Consider the following 23,880-nt stretch of genomic DNA (forward strand, 5'->3'; position numbering starts at 1 on the left):
CTCTCTATTGATTCTCCTCAAGATCCTCTGGACTGGAGCTTCGAGAAATTGCTACATAAAGTACCCCAGCGGCAGTTTAAAAGCATACACTCGGGGTGTGACAGCCAATTAAGGCGCCGAAAGGCCCTCGAGCGACACCTGACATGCCACTCAGATGAAAGGCCGTACACCTGCTGGGTGCCAGAATGTCACCGCACCTTCAAACGCGCGGACAATCTTAAGGCCCATTATACTACCCATGGCAAAACGGGCAGGCGCAATCACTACGTGGCAACCTTGGACAATATGAGTTCCGTCTACAGCCCGGAGTTTCGCGGTCAATTGACATTGGAGGGGTGGCTCATATATAAATAGACCAGAAATGAAATGCCCTGTCATTTAGGAGTAGTTGTTGATCTATTGCCTGGCAAATTTAGTGATTGACAGGAGAGTTACACTAAATATCAAAATACCCATCACTTTACTCTAAACTTCCCTCCCGGTTCTACCGGATCTCTTAGATCAACTGTCCATTTTTTCCTAAATTATGCGGTATCACCTAAAATTCAGGCATAACAACGTGATTTTGTTTCAGAACTTGCGGGACAAGCCTCACGTCGAAAGTCCTGCGCCACTTAACTCTGGTGTTCGTTGACCATGACCGCCGCCTGCGGTTCCAGGGAATCCGCATGATCATGGATGGCTTGCCCCCTCGTCATTTCGACTCACTGGTGGGGTCTGTGGCACTGAAGTTGAAAATTTCTTATCAATTTACTTAGCAGGAGTCAAACAAATACGTGATGGCCATTTGAAGAGACTAATAGCGAGAAAAGTCTTTGTTGATGGTGTGATGCCTACACCTACGACTGGCTCTGTTTCGTCCCACTACCGCAAATTAAAGGTGTCCGCTCAGATGCAGGCGCAGATGTCGAATATTCATCTGTAAGGCCACTGACCGTCGGGCCTTCAATCGTTGTGGGCAGCGTAGAAGGATATGGGAGTTGTGAGCTGCCGCGGGACTGGAAGAAAACTTCGGGGTGCTTGTGTATTATATGCCTCAGTCGCCCTCCGCGGATCTTCTTCATGAACGACGGCTGGTCGCGGATTCCCTCCAGTGCGAGATCCCACCCGTAATGGCGCTCCTCCCCAGGGACATCCAGCTCAGGACCCTTTGCGCGGTTCCATATATATATTATAACCCTGGAGATGACTTTATCCGGGATCAGACGAAGCATTACCCCTATCGGTACCGTAAGAGCCCCAAGCAACACGCTGACTGCCCACTGGGAGGGCTGGTCAAGACAGTGCACGGAAAAGGCTTGGCCACCGAGGAAAATGATCATGATCTGGCCACCGATGATGATGACCTGAATGAGAATGAACCATCTGTTGCTTAGGATGCCCTCCATAATATTTAGACGGTTGTCAATCCGACGACAGCTGTAGGTATCAGTCAGTAAGTGATGCTACGGGGAAGGAACCGCACTACTTGCTTGTACTGGTTGAATATCTGCATGAATACAAAAGTACTGAACACCACTGTCTGCATATACCTGCTATCCCACCTTGGGAAGAGGGATTGGCCTTTAAAGTGCAGGACGAGTGTCACAGCCAGTTGATAGATGGCCTGTCCAACGATCATCTTCCACATTGTCAAGGTGATTAGTGGCGCAGATTTGGGATCAGGTTTGCGATCGAGAACGTATGCTGAAGGTGGATCCGTCGCTATAGAAAGATTAGGAACCTTGGAAAAGTCCAAAATATGGGAAAAGAATACCAAGTGCAAGAGCGGCGAAAGTGTCCATGATGAGATTGACCCACAAAAGCTGCACTGCGCTGAGGACAGAAACTTCATCATTACTGGCAACAGCCGAAACAAAGGTGAGAACGACAGCAGTGATGTTAACGGTGATTTGGAACTAAATGGTAGTCAGTTTCTGGTCTTGGAGCGGGTTATGGTAATGTTACCTGAAGGAACTTTTTGACGGCGTCATTAACCGTACGTCCCCATGCTATCGCCTTGACAATTGATGCAAAATTGTCGTCCATTATGATAATATCTGACGCCTCCTTCGCAACTTCAGTGCCTGTTACGCCCATTGCGAAGCCAACATCAGCAGTCTTAAGTGCCTGCGCGTCATTTGTCCCATCCCCAGTCACGGCGACGGTCTCGCCAAGCTCCTTGAGCTGGCTGACCAATATGTTCTTGTCGTCTGGACTTGACCGAGCGATAATCTGCAGATTTGGGATGAGCTCGTTTATCCGATCATGGTTCAACTGGCGGAATTCAGGCCCTTCGATGATGATACCACCAGGCGTGTAGATGCCGCATTGCTGGGCGATGGCTTTCGCTGTGTTAATATTGTCGCCAGTCACCATCCTGACAAAAACTCCGGCGCGCTGACACTGGCGGACTGCGTCGGGGACTCCTTCGCGGACGGGATCCTGGATGCCGAAGATGCCTATCATCGTCATATCCTTGAATATTGGCTCAAAGTGTGCCATTTCGCCGTCATTTTCGTGCGTCGGTGTCCCATGTGGCGGCCAGTTTTCAAAGTCCCGGTGCACAAGCGCAATACACCTCAGAGAGCGAGACGCGTAGTTCGTGATAATGGTATCTAGCGCGAGTCTATTGACCTCGGAGAGCGGTGTCTCCGCCAGACCCTTGGTTGCATCTTGCACGATCTGTGTCGATTGACGGAGTAAGATCTCTGCAGCACCTTTAACCAACATCCGATACTTTCTATTATTCATCGAAACAACCACCGCCATGCATTTGCGACTTGAGGCGAACGGGAACATCTGCACGATCTTCGCTTTTGCTCTCTCCTCGCCCACTGGTCCAAGCCCGAGTTGCTCTCGCGCGAATGACAGCAACGCCGTCTCCGTCTTCGATCCAATAAATGTCGTCACTCCGTCACGCTCACCTTCGAATGAAGTTGAGTTGAGAACGATTGATTGGAGCAAATGCTTTTTGAACGATGGTGCAAGCGAGGATATAAAACTAGAGGCTGAAAGAGGCCCTGAGCCTGCCACGCTGGCCGCATCGCTCGAAGACGGTTGCTCTCCAAATTGTGACGTGGTACTTAGAGTCGCAGCCACGACACTCATCTTGTTCTCGGTGAGTGTGCCGGTTTTGTCGGAGCAAATGGTTGTGGCATTTCCCATGGTCTCACATGCCCGGAGCAAGCGCACGAGGTTGTTGTCCTTGATCATCCTTGTTGTTGCAAAGGCGAGAGCGAGGGTGACCGCCAATGGCAGCCCCTCTGGCACTGCTACAACGACGACGGTGACGGCCACAATAAAAATCCGCAGAAAATCCTGGCCTTTGGCCTCTGCACCGCCTTGAATGTCCTTGAGGCGGACTAGAAACTTGATGAACAGCACTATGAACAGTGTCAGGCCTGAGGCAAGGCCGACCTTGGCAATATAATCTGCCAGCACGTTTAGCTTGACTTGTAGCGGGGTCGTCTCGCCCTCATCCTGGAGAGACATCATGGTTCGGCCGTAGGTCGAGTGGATACCGGTCGCAGTGACCAGAAACGTCCCCATACCCTCTTCAACCTTAGAACCCGACATGATGAATGGATCTATCTTCTTCAGGTCGTCGTTCTGTTGAACTGCCCTGTAGGCTTTGTCGCCAGGGGTTTTTCGAAGGAGGTCTGACTCGCCCGTTACCGATGACTCGTCACATTTGACACCCTGTCCGTCAATCAGGATCCCATCTGCTGGGATTATATCTCCTGGTTCCAGGCACATCACGTCCCCGGCCATAATATCATAGGTCGACACCTCCGCCCTCTTGCCCGATCGAATCACTTTGACATACCGATCCTCTTTCTTCTGGTTAAGCTTCGCGAATTGCCGTTCTTTCTGGCAATCATTCGCCGCGCCGACGGTAACGACAACAACGATGGCAACAATGATCGCTGCTCCTTCCACCCATTCCACGCCCGTGCCTCGCACAGATTGCGGAATACCAACGGCAAGGGACACAGCAGCGGCAATTGATAGAAGAATGAGCACCCTGTCATTGTACGCGATCCAGATGAGCTCCCAAATAGATTTGAGCTTCTTCTCGGGAAGCTTGTTGATTCCAAACACACGCCGCCGATCCGCAAATCGGTCCTGTGGCCACTTAATTGCTGATTCTTCCAGGCTAGCATCATGCGGTGGCAGGAAGGTTCGTACACCCACCCGGTCAAGACTCCCCGTGTCGTCCAACACGGCCTCGTCAATGCTCAAGCCGCTCAGCACGTCAGTTCGCAGACCTTCTTCAAGCCCACTCATGCCACCTAGAGCGCTAAATGCGCTGAAACTCTTGGGGTTTAGGAGCTTTTTCAGCTGGTCCAGCGAGAAGGCGAACTTCTTGTTCGCCGCTTCGAAATTGGACTCCCTGCTGAGTCCTGGTTGGAGCGTACCACCATCATTGCCGGAATTCCCTCTACCCAACGATATGTGAGATGATGCAGGAGTATATGTGTCTCTGCCTTGGCTAATAAGGTTTTGAGGAATGATCTCTGACTCTACTGACTTGGCACGAGACTGCGTAAAGGGTACGGGCACTAGATGGGTATTCGAGTCGGTCATGCCGGCTTGGTGCGAGAATGCATAAGTGCCCTAAACGATTTGATAGCTGTTATTTTTGTATAGAGGCAGTATGGTAAAAATGAAAAGGTTCGAATTTTAATATTTGGAATGGCATCGAGCTCGATAGTGGGGTAACAACGACGGTATCGGATTTGTCATCTGCCTCTTTGGAAAACAATACGGAGTATTGACCTCATAATGACCAACAGTCACCTAACCGCCAATCAGTTGATCAGAAGATTTCCGCTCCATTCCAATTAATCTGTTCTCGGAATCGAGACGACTAGCTTTCAGGATTGACAGTACATCATTGAAATTAGCCACGTTCTTCACGTCAGTCACAACACTCAACAACCCAAGCCTGTGGCTACTACCATGCGATCCCCATCAGCCAGACCTTGTTCACTTCTGCGGGTCGGTCAGGTTTTTAGGGCTTGCCATCACGAACTATGCCAATCCAGCACTACAAAGAGAACTACTCCAACTTCTGTTGCTACCAGGTTTCATGATGATTTTGGATCAGTCCCTTTGGACACGGACCTGTCAGGAAAGACAAAAACTGGGCATAGATGGGAAGAAGCCCTGGCTACATTGAGCGAGGCTGCGGTAAGCTTCCACAGTTTGAATTATCCTGGATACAAGAACCTTCCACTGACAGGTCATTGTCTCTAGATTAGGGCAGATCAAGAAGACGTTAATCTCAACCTTCAGCCTCGAGTGAAGAAGGCCCAGACCCCATCGACGGAAAATAAAGCGCCGAAATTAGATAAAACGTGACTACGCGTTGGGATAAACCGAGCGGATGATCTGGTAAGATGTCTTATTCGCAGACAACTGATAATAATGGACTATTGCTCTACAATTCATACAAGTGTGACCTGCAAAATACAAAGTCAGCAGCTCATGCGGTGGTTCTTCTGGGGGAGTTAAGGACTCTAGTATCATCTGTGGAGGGTACAGTAGGCCATGAACCACACTCCACCATGTATCCCTGAGGTTAGAGATTGGTATTATGGAGCCGCGATTAAAGAGCCTCGTTTTGAGTACGAAGATAATGGGTAATAAGATAAGGCTTAAGACCCATAATAAGATGCCCCGGAGTTAGACCATTATTTCTGTCCTGATACCTCGGGGCACACCTGGAGATACCATGATCAATAATTATAATCATCGGAAGGTAATAAAGAGAGAATGTCTCACTTTTTTTGAGAGGAGGCTTTACAACAGACTGTCATTCGTTTTTGATGTTGTGCTCTGAATCTTGCGCGCGGGTTGAAGAGTACTTCAGGAAGAAGACAATCATCACTTGGTAAAAGGATACCGTCAGCCATGAAATTTCAGATCATATTGGAGACACATTAAAGAAGTACAAGCGCAAGATGCAATAGTCAGGGCAGCGCGACGTGTCAACATCCATCTGATACTATCGACTGCGGTCTTCCCATCGCTGTTTAGTGACACACTAATTTTGTAATCGAGCTCTTGTAGCAAGGTGTCGATGTTCCGTTGGTCCTCTCGGGTGGCAATGCTGTAGTCAGTTAACATACCCTTGATATTATCCTTCATGTCAGCAATTTCCTTGGTGAGACGCTGCGAGAGAGTATCATATTCTTGCTCCAATTGTATCCGTGAAGCATGTTGTCTTTTAGTTTCCAAATTATAAGCTGTTTGTAAGGACCATCACAATTCTGAGCAGGCTGCCTTGAATTGGTAGGGCTCGTTGTCGACAGTGGATTTGGAAATCAGACATTGTTTTGCGATATCGATGTTCTTTTGTAGGATATGTTGGATAGCTTTCGTGATTGTCACCGATTGCTCATTTGTAAAGCCGCCGTTTGTGAGATCACGAACTACGAAATAAGTATCGGGTTGATACTCGCTACGAATTGGTATCGGTCGTGGGGGTTTGTTGTGTGGTATTATTAGTCCAGGGGGGGTCAGATAGGCTGAGGGGGTGGGCATGTGGATTGCATCGTCAAACGCGCCCTGGTTCGGGCAAGGAGATATATGTGGCTTTTTGCTTTCCGTCCGTACAAGACGAGCGGAAGAGGTAGAGGTATCTTGGGCCCCATCATTGCCCATTGCATGCTCCTCTTGCTGCTCTGAATTTAACAACGAGTTGCCTTGCTTCGAATCTAGAAAAGCTTGCTTATCGAATGATGTTGAAAAGAATGTAATTGTAGTCACCCTTTTGGCATCTTCAAGCTGCTGGTCTGGCAAAATGTTGTTCCTCTCACTGCTGCTTTGATCGCCTTCTCCGGACAATGTGACTTCGTCGAGCTGGCTGGATGAACCGTCCTTCGATCGCCTGCATGGATGGAGGCTTGGCTTGGCATATGAGCAGTTGTACTGTGGATGCACTTGTTGATTGTATTGTAGACTAGTATAGAAACCGGCGTGAAGGCTAGAGCCACCGCTGAAAGGAAATCGAATGGTGCGGCCGGAAGATCTTTATATGACTGCGCGACGCGTATGAAATTTGGATGGAGAAATGGAAGCCTCGGGGTCACCATAATACGATAAGCAAAAGCTCAGATAGAGTATTGCGCTACAGAGAAAACGAAGTGTAAGGTCCACCACAATGCAGTTACCTCGTACTCCGGAATGGTAGTCAAGCAGTCGGGTGTCAATAATAACAAGAAAATATACGGCTAGACAAAGATATTGCCAGGGTGCGCATTTCTGACTCATAAAGCAATTATATATCCACCACTGGACGACAACTTCATTTGACATTCCAGGTAATTTATTTCACTTTATTCTACCAAGGCTCACGTGCAACTAGAAACATTGTTGGTAGGTGAACTATAATGCAGACCGTACTCATTAGACACCAGCTCTGGGGTGTCTTCGTAATGATGTAACATCGTGTGGCGCACAAGGCAATATTACTGGACAAAGGCTTACCTCACTCCTGTATATTTGCCAATCTCAGGGAGAATACCGAGTCATATATGTGAGAACCCCAACGTGAGCATAATCATTTAGGATGTCACACACTATCTTCACCACCCACCTACCTGTAGGAAACTAAAAAGCAGAGCCTTCGTATATTATAAATTGACTCTTATTAACTGGCAGTTGACGAATAAGATCCAAGGATACAGAGGAAAAGCAGCGAAGTATCAATGTGGAGCTTACAAACGTACGCAGATGACAGTGGCGTAGTAGATGTGACGTCATGGACTGTCCGAAAATCAACAGCAGAACAATGGATCAAAAGATACCATTTTTAATTAATAGGAGACAGTAATACAAGGATAGCCCTCGGGTATAAAGGGATTAAGCGTTCCCGAAATTCAAAAGTCCCAGGGAAGAATACCCCTTAACAATGTTTCTTAAAACAAATAGTTCAATCAACTGACTAGTCAATTTGGTTACTTAACCTAAGTAGCATTGGTCATCATGAATACCTGGCAGAGTGAGTTAACTAGTTATACGACCTGACTTATCCCCCCGAAACCTCTAACATTAACTGTAGGTCTTTTGGAATAAAGGTACAACATTCTCCGTATATTAATCAGCAAATCTTGCTAATGGCCTCGTTGCTGGCTCTAGCCTGATTTCTAATGGGGCGGTGACATATGCTGCTCTCTTTGATGCCGAGAATGGGGGAGTTTGGGCGATCTCACCTGGATACAGCGTATGTCGTTCTGATCAACCATATCGCTCCTATTTATGTGCGCTGCAGCTGATGAGATAGATAGGTCCACCAAGAACAACTCCATGGTCCGATCGATCTCTTCAAGAACCCTAGATCTGCGTTCGCACAAGGCATTGTTGTGAATGGCAAAAATTACACGTGTATCAAAGCTTATGATAATTTTATATATGGAAGGACGGTAATTCAGAATTTTTGTCTTTTTTTTAGTACGGTGTACTAATCAGATAGTGAGTGAGGCAGGTGTTGCTTGTGCTAAAACAGACAATTTGATCATTTTTAGCTTACTACGATGAGAGAAACCAGCCCGGAGAAGCTACCCTGGCTGTTGAGAAAACAGCAGACAAGTTTAGAGAGCTAAGATACTAGATGCTGATTTATACATTTACCTTATCGAAGGAAAGACAATCAGGTTCAGAACGGGATTTAGTGGGCGGAAGGACACAACATATTTTTAAACTAAGTAAAGTGGCGTCGAATGTTATTTGATATAAATCTCAGAGTATCTCAGAGGACTTCATACCCCAGGCTCATTCCTACAAAGGTTTGGTGACAATTTGAGGCGGAAGAACAGGAGTTAGTTAACCCGATGCTACGCCGTTTCACGTGTAAATATCGTAAATGGAAATGTGCGTGGAACCAAAGCTCTAATGAAATATGATGCGAGGAGGTTTACGCACCGGAAACAACTGCCTGCGAGAAAGTTTTGTTGAAGTCGATGATGACTTCCTTGACCTGAGCTTCCAGGCCATTGCTAAGTTTGCCTTCATCTTGGATCCTGGAGAGTATCTCTGGCTTATTGTTTTTCAAGTGGGCAAGGAGCTCAGCTTCCCAGCGCATAATCCTGTTAACAGGTATATAGTCAAGAAGGCCATTAATACCAGCGTAGATCAAGGGTACCATCTCATTGACAGCCATTGGAGCGTACTGCTTCTGTTTCAAAAGCTCTGTTAGACGCTCACCACGTCTAAGCGTTTGCTTGGTGGCGGCATCCAAATCTGAACCTAGCTGAGAAAAGGCAGCAACTTCACGATATTGGGCCAAGAAGAGCTTGAGGGAACCGGCGACCTGCTTCATAGATTGAAGCTGTGCGGCGGAGCCAACACGAGACACAGATAGTCCAACATTGACCGCAGGACGGATGCCCTTGTAGAAGAGTTCAGATTCCAAAAATATCTGACCATCTGTGATGGAGATCACGTTGGTGGGGATGTATGCAGAAACGTCACCACCCTGCGTCTCAACGATAGGAAGGGCAGTCAGAGAGCCCCCACCTTGCTTATTATTCAATTTTGCGGCACGCTCCAAGAGACGAGAATGGAGGTAGAAGATATCTCCAGGGAAAGCCTCGCGTCCAGGAGGCCGACGAAGCAACAGCGACATCTGGCGATAGGCAACTGCATGCTTTGACAAATCATCATAGATGATGATGGCATGTCTGCCGTTGTCTCGGAACCACTCCCCAATAGCACAGCCAGCGAAGGGCGCAAGGTATTGAAGAGGAGCAGCTTCTGAAGCTGTAGCTGCGACAACGATCGAATATTTCATGGCATCATTCACCTCCAGGGTCTTGACAAGCTGGACCACCGTTGAGCGCTTCTGGCCGATAGCAACGTAAATACAGTACAGCTTGTCAGTCTCGGCGTCGGAGCCATTCCATCTTCTCTGGTTTAGTATAGTGTCCAGAGCGATGGCCGTCTTCCCAGTTTGACGATCCCCGATTATCAGCTCACGCTGACCGCGGCCAATGGGTACCATGGCGTCAATTGCTTTTAGGCCAGTCTGGATGGGCTGGTTGACGGAATGGCGAGGTAGAATACCAGGGGCCTTGAGCTGAGCCCGGCTCTTCTCGGTGGTTTTGATGGCCCCTTTTCCATCGATGGGATTTCCGAGTGCGTTCACCACTCGACCCAGCATCTCACGGCCAACAGGAATATCGACAATCTCGCCAGTTCGCTTGACAATCTCGCCCTGTTTGACGAGGCGATCCGAACCAAAAAGGACGATACCGACACGAGAAGCTTCTAGGTTCATGCACATACCCTTCACACCGGAGGCAAATTCGACAAGCTCTTCAGCTTGAATGTTAGTCAATCCATGTGCACGAACTATACCGTCACTGACAGACAAAACTCGGCCTTCCTCTGGAAGGTCAGATGTCTCCTTAATGTCGTGTATCCTCTGCTGAAGCATCGAAGAGACTTCAGTGGATGGTTTGGCGTTAGTAGCGTACGAACAAAGCTGCTTGTGAGAAGATATTAAACCTGCTGTTGGGCGGTCGAAGCATCTGTTAACCCTAGCGGTGCAAGCATCATTGATGGAGCGACTAAATAGCCGCCATGTGTGTTTAAACATGCCTAGATAGATTTCCCAACATAAGGATTCAGATCGTCAGGAAAAGCTAGAAGATAGTGTCAAGGTACTGTAACGACTACAGTCATGATGATGTAACTAGCCTCCCACAATGAGTGCGTGGGAGCAGTGTGGGTGGGTGGCACAGCCGCACAGGTAATTAATGATTTCGCGCAACACCAATATTTGAAACCTTCAGTATAAATGGCAGCGCCTGATCGCAGTCAATTTGCAATAGTCAACTTCACGATTCTTAATTTGGTCCCGTTCTGTACCTGGTATATAAGCAAGCCACAGCCAACGAAATACCCTCAAGTCGCCGCCAAGTTGATGTATTGATATTCTCCGACACATCTTCGACCTGATTTTTACAAAATTTCACAAAATACCTTACGTACCACAACTTCCGGTACTTACGAAAACATATGCGATGGCGTTGAGGGTTAAACAGGTATACAAGGAAAATGGCCAAACCGGCTCAGTATTCTCTATTTCAGGACCTATTATTATTGCAGAGAATATGCGAGGCAGCTGTATGTACGAGCTTGTAAGTGATTATGAGTCCAACATGCTAAGAATTTTTTGACTAACTTTTCTACAGTGTCAGGTAGGGTACGACTTATTAGTGGGGGAAAGTCATTAAAATAGAGCACGATAAAGTTACCATATAGATCTACGAGGAAACAAGTACGGTTTTATCCGTTCGTTACTCACTTTCCGCTGCTGACGTCATATGACCGGACCGGCAGGTGGTGTAGCAGTTGGTGACCCTGTCATCGGCACAGGAGAGCCTCTGACTGTCGAACTTGGGCCTGGACTGATGGGAACTATTTACGACGGAACCCAAAGGCCTCTGGGGGCTATTTCATGCCTGACAAAAAGTATTTATATCCCACGTGGGATTGACGTTCCTACACTTAACCGCGAAAAGACTTGGGACTTCAAGCCGGAAACATTCAAAGTTGGGGATCACATCACTGGCGGTGATATCTGGGGAAGTGTATTCGAGAATATTCTACTTGATGACCACAAGATTATGCTTCCTCCGCGTGCAAGGGGAAGGATCACGCGAATAGCGGAGGCGGGTAGCTACACGGTTATCGAGAAGCTTTTGGCAATCGAATTCGATGGCAACGAAACAGAGTATAGCATGATGCATGTTTGGCCGGTACGCGTTCCTCGACCCGTCACGGAAAGGTTGGACTGCAATTCCCCTTTTTTCACCGGGCAGAGAGTCCTCGATGCTCTCTTCCCATGCGCACAGGGCGGCACGGTATGTATCCCTGGTGCGTTCGGAAGCGGCAAGACAGTCATCAGCCAAAGCATTTCCAAATTCTCAAACAGCGATATCATTGTCTATGTTGGATGTGGTGAGCGTGGTAACGAAATGACAGAGGTTTTGGTGGAGTTTCCTCGGGTATGTTAAGAATACCGTACCGGACCTCGAGAATTGCTATTCTAATTCGAGGCATAGCTGTCCATAAACAAGGATGGAAAGATGGAGTCTATAATGAGCCGAATTTGCCTGGTAGCTAACACCTCCAACATGCCTGTCGCCGCCCGCGAGGCTTCAATATATACCGGTATTACTATCTCGGAGTATTTCCGGGATCAAGGCAAAAATGTAACGCTAATGGCGGATTCTATCTCTCGCTGGGCCGAAGCTTTACGTGAGATTTCTGGTCGACTTGGAGAAATGCCTGCAGACCAAGGGTTCCCTGCCTACCTAGCTTCCAAGCTGGCTTCATTCTATGACCGTGCAGGGCGAGCTCTGGTTATCGGCAGTGCGAGAAGGACGGGTAGCATCAGTATTATTGGTTCAGTGAGCCCTCCCGGTGGGGATTTTTCAGACCCCGTCACTAGCTGCACCCTTGGTATTGTTCAGGTATTTTGGGGTCTGGATAAAAAGCTCGCGCAGAGGAATCATTTTCCTTCCATCAACATCTCCTTATCTTACAGTAAATACTCGGCAGTCTTAGAACCGCACTATGAGAAGCACCACCCTGGGTTCCCACAGCTAAGGGACAAGATGAAAAAGCTTCTATCAAGCTCAGAAGCTTTGAAACAGCTCGTGCAACTGGTCGGCAAGGCTGCACTTAATGACCACGACAAAATTACACTTGATGTGGCTTCAATGGTTGAAGAAGATTTCCTACAGCAGAACGGCTATAGTGATTATGACCAATTTTGCCCTCTCTGGAAAACCGAGTATATGATGAAGGCTTTTATGCGTTTTCATGATGAGAGCCAATGGATCATTTCTCAGGACCATAATTGGGCAAAAGTCAAAGAATACACCGCCACTACCTGGACGGCACTTCGGAACATGAAGTTTAAAATACCCGATGAGGAAGCTGCGGTGATAACAAAGGTGAGAAATTAGGCCCAGTACGGTCTTTAATCCAATTTGACCCTTGAACAGTATGAAAATATTCTGCGCATAATTTCTGAAATATTTGCCTCTTTCCTAACTAGTGAAGTTGACCCTGAGGAACGAGCACAGTCTTCGATATGCTAAGATGTCAAATATGTTACATGCCAGCCAAGTCTTTATCTTTCTCACTTCTGTTTGTCGGTCATTGTCGGGTAAATTTGTCAAACCAAAGCCTGCTGTTTCCAAAGAAACAACGGCTCCTGAGACCCACACCAGCTTAATTTCACTACTTCGGAAGGTTGGGGGAGAATGTGTTGATTATTGACTACTAGGATGAAGCACTGATGCACCCTCATCAGTGATTATGTAGATAAGTTTACAATTTCATTCGATACTATGGTCATTAGGATAATCAATCTCAGATCCATGTTCTCAAAATGTGCGAAGATAAAATTATGCTGCTGGCGGGGTTATTGAATGGGTCGTAATAAAGTGCGAATAACAGTCTCGATGATAAGAGGAGGATAAGGGGCCACACAATGATCTGTCTTCACCTGAACTCTAATGAACGCCTCGTGATCCTTGTGATTCGTTCCTAACTCCTTGTCGTTCAGAGGCCTGCATGTAGTAGGATGGTTAGAACTACTCTCAAAGAAAATGGCTTTGTGTTGAGATCCTATGTAATATGGGATAATGACTGGATCTGACAGGGCTACTGAAGAGATCAGGCGAGGAGAAAAATTGTTACGCACGGTACCCTCCTGAAGTTCGCCTTTGTCCAAGATATGGCAGATGACCTCCCGATCATTGGATGTCCCAAACTCATGCGCAAGAGTAGCCCTGCTGGCTTCATTATGCATCCCTTGAGATCCATGTCTAGTAAAATTGCAAGGTATCGTTAGCAGGTAGCTTTGCGCCTATAGGGATTTTTTGCCGACAAGGCCAAATTTTATTGACTGCCCAATATATATTCTTTGACATCGAGCAATATACGAGGATTCAGGAGCGGGTACCTACTGATGCGAAGAGTATATCTTCCACACATCCATCACCTGCTCAAGCGGGATTGAATGATCTGTCTTCCATTTCTGCGCGGTGACTATGTCTGCAACGAATATGACGAAGTCCTCGGTCTGGCCCTGATAGAAAACCTTGGACTGTCTTGTATTCGCTCCGACCATTGTGGCTGAATGTTTGTATCTCTTGATACAAATAGAGCCTGTGAAAGTGAGTGAAAATAAGTAAAACAGATGGCAGAACCCTTATATACGGGCGCTAAAGATTAATAAATATTTTGAGGGGAGGAGGGGGTGGATTATCAAGTATTGAAAAATTCTGTTTACTCCCCCGTCATGATGATGCGACCACTTCCCATTCATAATATGCAGGATTTCAATAACGACGAAGCTATATCGAACTGCAAGCGGAATCTATTTCCAGGCTTGACAATGGCGTGACCCCCCCCCCCGTGCATAATTTGGTGCTGGGACATGCCATAGATAAAAAAATTGGTTACAAAGAACGAAACAACAGCTGGCTAATCTGTAGACACCAAGTTCAGCTATGTACGGAATTTTGCGAAACTCTAATAACTCCGCGTCAAATCCTTTTCCACTCTTCTCGAATATTTCCCCTATCTCCCGTTGTCTTCCAAACATCGAGTGGGCGCACTTTCACCCCATTTCAAGCAAGTAAGATAAAGTCTATATAGATTGACTGGGCTTTTATGTGGCATTACTTAAAGAGTAACTCTATGGCCTACCCATGACGGGCAGTCTGCTGAATAGCGGCGACAGAGGGTTCAGCGATTGGCTGTACCCTGGCTGTGATACTTTCTCTGAAATCTTATCTTTACCCGAGACGTCATATGGTTAGCTCACCCAAAGATACAAGACCTCAGTTTTGCCACCGCCATGCTACCATCATTTCAAAGACAAAGAACTCGCTGGTTCCAAATTTATGCTGAATTCTTATTTTGCACATTGCCAGAATGCAGATCCTAAACCAAATGAGACTCACACGAGGAGCGCCAACAAGCCTGTTGGTAAGTCGCTGCAGCCAATACAATATGGCCCGCACTACAAGATCAGCTATCTCCATTCAACACAAGTCTAAAGGTCTGGCAACCAACACAAAAGATCATGAACATGATACCAAAATGTCGTCGAAAGCCGATACAAACCAGGAAGATTCGAACAGCAAAGGTAAATATAGTGAGCATAGCTCTGCTTTCTTGTTATTATGAACCTTACGCATTTCGGATTCATAGCTGACAGATATATAATTATTTAGAATTGCCCAAGTCGTTGTCCGTAGCTGATGAAACCAAAAGCAATGATGAATACTACAGCCTCAAAATGCACCGTGAAGGACCTAATACTGAGAGTGGCGAATTGGACTCTAAATCACAATCTAAAGAAGTCAAGGACCATAATAAAGCCATGGGTAACCGGTATGATAAACGCCGAATTGTCTGATTCACCAGCATGGCTCTCTTGGTTTTACTTATATTTTCAGTCCTTGTTCCATGAACAAAGCTTGCTTTCCGGGAACACCACGACGGAGGGCGTCCGCATTCCTAAGATTAGGTCATTTAGACTGTGTCAACTGGCTCGGTGGCTTCGACGATGCTTCTTGCTCCGTGGCCAGTGGGTTTGATTATTGCACCTAGACCCCAAGACTGATAGTCGTTCGTATGAGTTTGCGATACCATGACTTGCTACCCATGCTGAGAAATGAGGGCTCATAACCTCTGGTAAAATGTGCGAGTTGGATGTGTTGTCTGGAAGTTCTGTGGCTCACGACCGGTATTACGGGTGCAGACCTGACCCTAATTCATGAGTAGTGCATATCAGGGTGACAGAATAATATGTAAACTCGGGCTCCTGAGAATTGAAGCTTTTGCCTCCGCAGGCGGTGATGTCTCCGCAGGCGGTGATGTCATAGCTATCAACCACCATGCTCAGGCGGCTGTCCTGGGTCTCATTCATTCTTGCTATCCCACACCTCGGACATGGTGAAAACTTTTCCAGCACAATTGAGGTCCACTGATATTGGCATCTTTGCCATGAGAGCAGCCCAGATCGAGAAGGCCAAGCCCGTGATTGCCTACTGGTGTGAGTCTCAACCCACTGGAAGTTGCAGTAGATATTGGACCTTACTGAGAATCGCCAATATCGCAGGCAAATTTCACATAGTAAATCAGATCATCGGGCGGGGTCTTCATAATTCCAACGATGAAATTAGAATCTACATCATGAATCTGGTGGATAAGCTTGAGCAGGTTCGCCGAATCCCCCAACTCGACCCCTTACCTGCTCTTTACATGACTTACAACGACGCTGTGGAATAGTTCAAAAGCGAGCATTCTAGCGATGAATTGGTGGTGGATAGCGTCGCGGCGAGTGCACTGGTCAAGCGCTTTGGGTTAGAAATCTTTGCTCGCGCTGAAGCTGCTCTGAACGCTAGAAAGGCCACGAAATGAGACCTCAACTGTTGCCCGGGGCTACCAAGTTGCCTCTTGTCTAATTTTACTAGGCAAACCGCAGATAAGTTCCAGGCGGCGACTCTATTTCTCGAACTACGTCAAATCTGGGGGGCTCTGGACCCGGAGATTGCCGGATGGATCAAGTTCAGAAAGTATCATGCAGTTTGAATTGTGAAGGCAATCAAGAATGGTAAAGATCTCAATGCGACGAATCCTGTTCCAGAAGTGGAAGAACAAGAATCAATCGCCAGTCCGGAGGGTCGAACATTCGATGGATCGGTAGCGGAAGAGTCCTCACCATCCAGAGAGCCACCAATCGAGGATATCTCAGAAGAATCCGACCATCTAACAGGGCGGGAGCTGACCCAGCAATTGTCTCTTGATGAATCGCTTCACACTTCCAGGGCTTCATCACTTCAGTGGCCGCCTGCAACGTCGAATTATGATAATTCTTTCGTGCTCGGCGATATCCCTGGTTCTCCTGCGCGAACAAAGGACATCAGCAACCCACAACTAGAAGACTTAGAACTCTCCTCATTCCTAGGGACAATTGGGAACTCTTCTTCAGTGCCGAACCTACCAGGTATTCCCGGGGCCTCAACCCTCAGCGGAGCCGATGCCTTGCGTATCCTGCACCCCTTTCCACCACCAGCCATTTGTTCTTCAGTCGCCGTACCGGCCCCAGCTTCCTTCGATGAGCCATCGGGCACTAGCTCTCTTATTCTGTATCCTGCAATTGTGCCATCCGGACCACCTACAGTTCTACGTGTATCTCTGGCTCATCTGCTCACTGGACCACCAAGTCAACCATCACAGTCGGTCGACGAGCAGTCTACCTTTCTAGCACAGAAACATGCTCACTGGGCGTTCCCTGTGTTAACATTCGATCAGGTCGACACGATTATAAAGGATATCAAGAATTCTCTGAGACACCTGGGTGCAGCGTGTTAATATTGCTCTTTTTAAGTCATAAAAGCTAAGACAACTAGATAAAACTACCCCCATTATACATTGTGATCGCAGTAATACCTTAAGGATCCCCGTATTACCTGAGATTGAACTACTCGCGTGGAATGGGATCATTATTCCTCGGGAGATTCACCACCCATCCGAATCAGTTCCTCGTATGCCTTCTTCTTGTCCATTTTGGTTACACCAGGGCTATTCTGAGCACTTAAGTAAATTAGCGTTGTTAGCCATGTCGCATCACTGTAGCCATTTTCTTTGATTTCAGCACTGACACTTCAGGTCCAGCAGGGACTTGGCTCAAGTCTTTGTTTTGACCACCTCTAGTTTTGTATAGCCTTTGGCAGGACTGGTCACGGCCAACCTCTTGATCAAGCTGTACTTGATCGGGTCCCTTTACCTCATCTGAGACATTTGGGTTATTTAGTCCTCTGCATTGCAAATTCTGTAATTAGCGTTGCCCATAGACCCTCAGCGTTAGTTGCCAGGTAGTCCACTAACGACTTGTAACCTTTCATAGCATCCAGGTACTCTTCAGTATTGGGCATGTCGTGGTTCCTAGCTCATCAATTGACTGCTGTATATATTCATTGATTGATAATAGTGAACAATGCGTGAATAAAATATGCAACGTCTTTACACCCTCTGATCTGTATTATAAAACTAGCGTGTCGTGTTCGTCACGCATCCGTCATCTTCCGCCTTTGGGCATATGACGTAATTCATCACGGATAGAAGGGAATTAATACAATCACCAACTTTTGTTACTGTACTAATCGCACTAATTTTTTGGACTGGGGGAATGACTGTATGATTTGGGGCCAATGTGATTTTAGATAGGCAAAAAATCGGGACTTTGAAATTACTTTTTTGGTCCAGGGGGAAATTGCCTAGCTCAAGCTACGGCACGTGTTCGATTCCGGCACCGGGCATTCGGTTTGTACGTCGTCGGAACGACAGATCTCGCTCATCTAGTCTGCCCTTGAGTCAGGACCACAACCACAACCACAACCACAGCCACAACCAGCATGATTTTCCGAGTCATTACCTGAGTATCCATTTTCTCTACACGAGATGTTACAATAGTACTGGCTCACTTGGGGATGGTGATACTATTTTCCCCTAATCTGTTGGGCATGGGCGAAGTCAGCACCCGGCGGTCATGAAATTGAGAGTCATCGGCGAGTTGCTTCACCGAACGCGTGCCGCGGGAGCGACAGGGCGGTCAGTGAATTCACGCTGCGCAGCATGTCGTTCCCAGACTCACCTGGGATGTATCAGCGGCTATATTCAAGCCAACAAGCATGCCTTCTCCATCGGGTGTCAAAAACCGACCTTGCATGTTCCGGATTATCAATCAGTAATCATGACCGCCGCGGAGACTGGCTCGCCGTGAGCTTCGCGAGGCTGCTTCTGCTGGCGAGTCCGTGTCACTCGGTGGTAAGAAGTATTCGGTTGGCTTACGGCTACATTGAGCATAGCATAGTTTGGGTAAACGGTCATCTTTATATCAGCACTTAGCAACATGGTTAGTTGCCTCCAAACAATCTTAGTGATGAGAGCGTACTTTGCCAGCTTTGGCTCATGAAGCAGGTCAATGGCAGCGAATAAGCTCACATGCTTTAGCTTTTCTTTTTTGGCATTGAACGCACGCCGTAGTAGCTTTTTTAGTCGCATCGAGGCAAGTTCCAGTGGCCTTGTAGAGATTTGCGAACTCGAATTTAGCATTTATTTTCAGATGAAGTAGCTAATCATCAGACTCATGTTCCCTTTCAAGCGGCAATCTCTCCTCCGGTCGGCTGGTGAAATTTCAAGTTGAGAATGTGCCGCCTCCTTGTTTTGATTACCAATGACGTCATAAATTAAGTATGAGGAGTTAGTGCCTAGTTCGGTCATTTCCTGTCATGACGACTCTTTGGTGTTGTCCATGAATCACGCAGACTGACGCAGCTATTAGCTGCCTTCAAACAGAAATTCGGCTATCATTTCAAACCACCAAGCTCGCATTTCAGACACTCTGGAATGTGGGGCCATCGAATTTCGGCAAAGAATCAAATCAAGGGGATATGGAGCGGGGCTCGCACCTAGACATACAGGCGTTAGACCTCCCCCCTACACCAGAGAGTATGCAAATGATGTGGATCGAGGAAGAAACGCCGTTGACAGTGGAACCTGATTCCATGCCACAAACATTACGTTCGTCAAATCATACTTTCCAAAATCTAGACTGACATGAACAGCACTCTGCATTTACTTTCGCCGCTATAGAGAGGAAGGGTATTCTGGGGACGACGATATCTTCCGTGCCGTGTACCTCCAAGAACGAACCGCGGAAAAGTTTGTCCGAGAAATCAGCAAAAAGTCCTCAGTTGATGTTACGCGCGTGAAAGAGATAGTGTTTTTGAATGATGCGGGAATCATAAACAGGATGAACGATGAGGTCTTGCGGGAAATGCCGAACGAACAATCTTTGGGAATTGTGTTTGTACCAGTGTTAGTGGGTCCAATAAGTACTTCTGGTGCTCTTGAGGACGTGAAAATGCGAGTTCATCTTTAACAACTGAAATTGGCCACTCATGTGCTGTCTTTTCAAAATGAAAAAGCGGAGTTTGACAGAAAAGTCCTGCATCCGAATATAGGCATAGTGCGTGGTCCATGCGCAAATTGCGAGCTTCATGCTCATTTCCACAACGGGGGCGTTTCTAGGGCCAAAATTATGTAAGTAAGAATAAAAATACTAACTAGTAACTATTCGCATGTTATTCGGAATTGTGTTGTCATTACACACTACAATACGATTATATAGAGCCCTGAGATCGCTCAACCAAGAAGACACAGTCAACGATGAGCCAGATATTGATGCCTTACGTCTCACACCTAATGATTGGAGACAGCTCTCAGATATCACAGAAATCTTGGCTCCCTTCAACAAACATACTGAGCACGTCTCTCGGGATAGCCCTTCAATTCATAGGGCGGCGCAGATGTTTGAAGAGCTCCGTTCTATACTCTTAGCTATCAAGGAACGGTGAGGCGATTGGCAGAATCTCTCGCCAGCTCTAACTGTTCGTATATCTGTTTGACTTACACTTCTGGAGTAATACCACGACTGCGTCAAAGGCAACGACATATATTAGCATAGCAAGTGTTCTGGACTCTCGAATCAAGACCCAGTGGCTCAAAACGCTACCAGGCGGAGAGGGAACCATCAACCGAATCAGAGCGTTCCTAAAAAAAGCATATCCCATCTTGAAACAGTCTATATCGACTGCTCTAAACACCAGTTACAAGAGCTTCGAATATCGATTTCTGGAAGCCTTTCCGCCCACACTGTATAACATCGCTGAGTCTGATATCGATCAATATTTCGATACCCCAACAATCAGCACTGGTTTTGATCTAAGTCAGAGTCAGTCTGAGTCTATACGAAACTGGTGGAAGATCAGCAGGCATGAATTTACCTGTATGGCACAGGTAGCACAAGATCACCGTGCTATACCAGCGGCAGAGGTAGGTATCGAGAGGTTATTCAATAGTGGGAGAGATGTGCTTGGGATTCGCCGCTTCTCCATGAAAGGAAAGACGCTTGGGACCTTGTTAAGGCTGAAAGATGCTGAACGTTGGAAGTTTGAATAGTTACATATTTATAGTTTTTATAGCGTAGAATAAATAATTTATAAACCGTATCTAGAGCACCCTTCTATGTGAGAATCCAATAGATGCAGTGGTCAGGGTTGTTGAGGTTATGGCTGTCTGCATGAGCAAACTCCTGCTTGAATACTAGATATTAGTTCGCGAACCTGTTCGAAAATTCGTGCGGAGCGGTAGTCAAGGAAGACCTTGATGACGCTGAAGACGGAGCTGAAGCCCCAGGGGGCGTTAACAGGATAGAGCTTGCCCAGTCGCTCGGGGTAGTAGTTCTGAGAGACCTCGGAGGCTTGGCGCATGTAGCCGTAGACGGAGGGGATGCTGGTGACACCGATGCCTTTCAGTTTCATAATGGTGCAACAGGTCTCGAGAAGCTTGCTAGCCTTGCAAGAGCAGGAAGGCAGGCGGGGGCCGGCCAGTTTCTGTCACTCAGTGACAAGGTTCTGCAGCATGGCTCTACTCCCAGCGGGTCACAGAGCGAATCAGTGTTGGAAATGGTCCCTTCTCGCTACTCGCCTGGGGCCGATCCAGAGCTTGGGGATGCTAGAAGTGAGTGCACCCAGATCTCGTTGGAGACAGTCTCGCTTGAATGGAGTCAGGGCGGGCGAGCAACAGGAGAGGAAACCAACTCCGACACTGGATCTGTTCTTGGAATTGCTGCTGAGACACCTATAGATCCTGCAGCACAGCGAAGATCTTCGTCAGAGACGGTAATATTGTCAGAAGAAAGCCGCCCCTCTAGATCTGAAGAACTAGAAGCTTTTGTCGACGGCCTGAGGAGGGCCCAAGTGGAGCAGGAGGAACTGGAAAAAAGGATGGAGAACGACCGGCTCAACGAAGAGCTCAATCTGCTCTATTATAATCAAGCTTCACCTGGAGATTTGCTTGAATCAGGCCACACGCAGACTGTGTCACTGCCAACCTCTGCTGATCAGCAAGCGGAAGCGATGTACAAGGAGACCGAGTATATTGCATCGAAAAATGCTGACCCCAGCAACAGAGCATCCACACAACAGCTTATCGATATCAGATTCTGGTCACTCGAACGAGGTCGGTGGAATCAATCAGACTGTCTCCTCGTAGACCCATCCGACCCCTCACCCATGGAGCGGCTCGCACGAAAGTACTCATGCAAAGGATATACACTCTACGATGTTAACCTCAAGAGCCTTCGTCCAGCCCATTGTTACCGCGCAGCAACAGCGGATAATACCAATGTGATCTTCTTGATTTCCGCCCACGAAGAGAAAGCCATTGCGGTTACAGAAGGAATAGGAAAGGAGGAGAAACTGATTTCAATGGCCGCTTGCGTTTTGGGACGTGCAGGAGAGCGATGAATCAATTTGCCCGGCAGCGCGCGGTACAACCAATATCTTCATGTGAAGCATTGGTTCCTAGGAATTTCTACTTGGGGAGCCGATGAGGACAAGAATCTTCTTTTGAGAGGACACTGTTTCTAGGTCAAGTCTCCTAGAAGGCCCTTGCTCTTGTGAAGCGCTGCCAATTAAGAGGGCCTCAAAAGAGCATGAAAATCTAGATTTACCTTCGCAATGCAGCCACCTTTGGCACACCTTAATTGCTGGCCTGGCAGGTGGAGACGAACCGGCAAAAGGGATCAACGGGAAAAGATTGCACCATAAGTGCTTGCGTGTTCTTTCAGAGATCCGTGATATTTTTTAAAATTTCTATTAGTAGATTCGACCGGCACTCAAAAATGCAGAATCTCTCCATGCTATCCTGCCTGCTGAGTGAAAACTAGCGTTATTTGCAGGGCCTCTAGAACATGATGTTTTATACAAAATAATACTTCACAATAACATTTTAGACAGAAATTGATGATAGTGGAAGCAGGAAAATAAAACATCTCAACAACATGATATCAAATCAGGTTGGTGGAAAAGTGCACATAACGTTTTATCCATAAGATGTTGGGTGTCAGGTATTCATTACCGAAATGATCAATTATCATCGTTGATCACAAGTTTTTCTGGTGACAAAGTATATGAAAAAGTTTTTGCCACTGTTGGCACCGTTTAATCAGTCGTGGGAATGCCGCAGAAAAGCTTCGATCACGCGATTCAACGTTCACCACCAACCTTTAGCTGGGTACCATTCCTCTGCGATAGGTCTGGCTAAGTTTTTCAAAGGTAGGTGTTGATGTTTGAATGTTGGGACAGAGCTGTTGAGCAACATGAAAAGAATGCGGCCGCATTGAGAAACACCCAATATGATTCATTACCGAGGAGAAACTGGTGTAGCCATGGGCAGCAGCACGATTTTGACTGTGCAATATGCAACAGGTCAGAATTTGAGGGTCAATTTCCTTGGCTTTACCCTCAGTCACTGATGATTGCTGCAACTATGCAAGTTATGAGGCAGTTCGCGCCTCTATAGATAAACCAAAACTATTGTCACTGAGGGAGCTGCCATCGTGATATACTCTAATCAGACATGGACCGCAAAAAAGCCAGCCCTTCTCATCCTTAATGACTCTTTCTGCGAGCACGATCAAAAGCACAATATCATACTCAGCTACATATTTCCCCTAGAGAAGACGCGATCTATAAATCAATACGTCAACCTATCTCTTAGCCTCTGCCAACATACTTTCGTTTCCGGTATCGAATGAAGCTGAACTCGTCTTTGAGATTGAAGCAAAAAGACGCACCGGCTCACTTGGCTTGGATGCGAAGAGTGCTACTGATAGGTCAGTATATTGATGCCCAGCAACTTCAAGCTATGCTTACAAACGCCCTAGATAGAAATTCTGCATTTCCTGTCCCCCAAAATTCAGGCGAAAAGCCTATCTCTCTTTCTCGCTAT

The 23,880-nt window shown here is 47.0% G+C and overlaps 8 protein-coding genes across 8 annotated transcripts; 3 read left to right on the forward strand and 5 right to left on the reverse strand.

Moving 5' to 3' along the window:
* Positions 1-839: 839 nt before the first annotated feature.
* N7509_012747 (cation-translocating P-type ATPase) lies at positions 840-4,569 on the reverse strand (the record flags this gene model as incomplete). The annotated part of the gene is made up of 4 exons (XM_056637384.1): positions 840-1,419; positions 1,533-1,704; positions 1,757-1,898; positions 1,948-4,569. 4 exons carry the CDS (start codon positions 4,567-4,569, stop codon positions 840-842), a joined length of 3,516 nt encoding a protein of 1,171 aa, XP_056483414.1.
* A 1,231-nt stretch (positions 4,570-5,800) lies between these two features.
* On the reverse strand, positions 5,801-7,082 carry N7509_012748 (CCDC90 family protein; the record flags this gene model as incomplete). The annotated part of the gene is given in 4 exon segments (XM_056637385.1): positions 5,801-5,874; positions 5,940-6,211; positions 6,254-6,849; positions 6,864-7,082. The coding sequence occupies 4 exon segments, from the start codon at positions 7,080-7,082 to the stop codon at positions 5,801-5,803; spliced, it is 1,161 nt and encodes a 386-aa protein (XP_056483415.1).
* A 1,820-nt stretch (positions 7,083-8,902) lies between these two features.
* On the reverse strand, positions 8,903-10,423 carry N7509_012749 (F0F1 ATP synthase subunit alpha; the record flags this gene model as incomplete). Its single annotated transcript, XM_056637386.1, has 1 exon — positions 8,903-10,423. One exon carries the CDS (start codon positions 10,421-10,423, stop codon positions 8,903-8,905), a length of 1,521 nt encoding a protein of 506 aa, XP_056483416.1.
* An 892-nt stretch (positions 10,424-11,315) lies between these two features.
* On the forward strand, positions 11,316-13,100 carry N7509_012750 (ATP synthase alpha subunit vacuolar; the record flags this gene model as incomplete). The annotated part of the gene is made up of 3 exons (XM_056637387.1): positions 11,316-11,999; positions 12,057-12,953; positions 13,005-13,100. The coding sequence occupies 3 exons, from the start codon at positions 11,316-11,318 to the stop codon at positions 13,098-13,100; spliced, it is 1,677 nt and encodes a 558-aa protein (XP_056483417.1).
* A 1,924-nt stretch (positions 13,101-15,024) lies between these two features.
* N7509_012751 (uncharacterized protein) lies at positions 15,025-15,433 on the forward strand (the record flags this gene model as incomplete). Its single annotated transcript, XM_056637388.1, has 2 exons — positions 15,025-15,160; positions 15,249-15,433. 2 exons carry the CDS (start codon positions 15,025-15,027, stop codon positions 15,431-15,433), a joined length of 321 nt encoding a protein of 106 aa, XP_056483418.1.
* Positions 15,434-16,023: 590 nt separating this feature from the next.
* N7509_012752 (Vta1 family protein) lies at positions 16,024-17,394 on the forward strand (the record flags this gene model as incomplete). The annotated part of the gene is made up of 5 exons (XM_056637389.1): positions 16,024-16,072; positions 16,139-16,239; positions 16,309-16,382; positions 16,494-16,605; positions 16,630-17,394. The coding sequence occupies 5 exons, from the start codon at positions 16,024-16,026 to the stop codon at positions 17,392-17,394; spliced, it is 1,101 nt and encodes a 366-aa protein (XP_056483419.1).
* Positions 17,395-17,525: 131 nt separating this feature from the next.
* N7509_012753 (Con-6 family protein) lies at positions 17,526-17,957 on the reverse strand (the record flags this gene model as incomplete). The annotated part of the gene is made up of 3 exons (XM_056637390.1): positions 17,526-17,616; positions 17,685-17,840; positions 17,911-17,957. 3 exons carry the CDS (start codon positions 17,955-17,957, stop codon positions 17,526-17,528), a joined length of 294 nt encoding a protein of 97 aa, XP_056483420.1.
* A 3,195-nt stretch (positions 17,958-21,152) lies between these two features.
* N7509_012754 (uncharacterized protein) lies at positions 21,153-21,407 on the reverse strand (the record flags this gene model as incomplete). The annotated part of the gene is made up of 1 exon (XM_056637391.1): positions 21,153-21,407. One exon carries the CDS (start codon positions 21,405-21,407, stop codon positions 21,153-21,155), a length of 255 nt encoding a protein of 84 aa, XP_056483421.1.
* Positions 21,408-23,880: the final 2,473 nt, after the last annotated feature.

Source organism: Penicillium cosmopolitanum (genome assembly GCF_028827165.1).
Source record: "Penicillium cosmopolitanum strain IBT 29677 chromosome Unknown utg000011l:1.0-3548175.0:1.0-3550911.0, whole genome shotgun sequence".
Lineage (NCBI taxonomy): Eukaryota > Fungi > Ascomycota > Eurotiomycetes > Eurotiales > Aspergillaceae > Penicillium > Penicillium cosmopolitanum.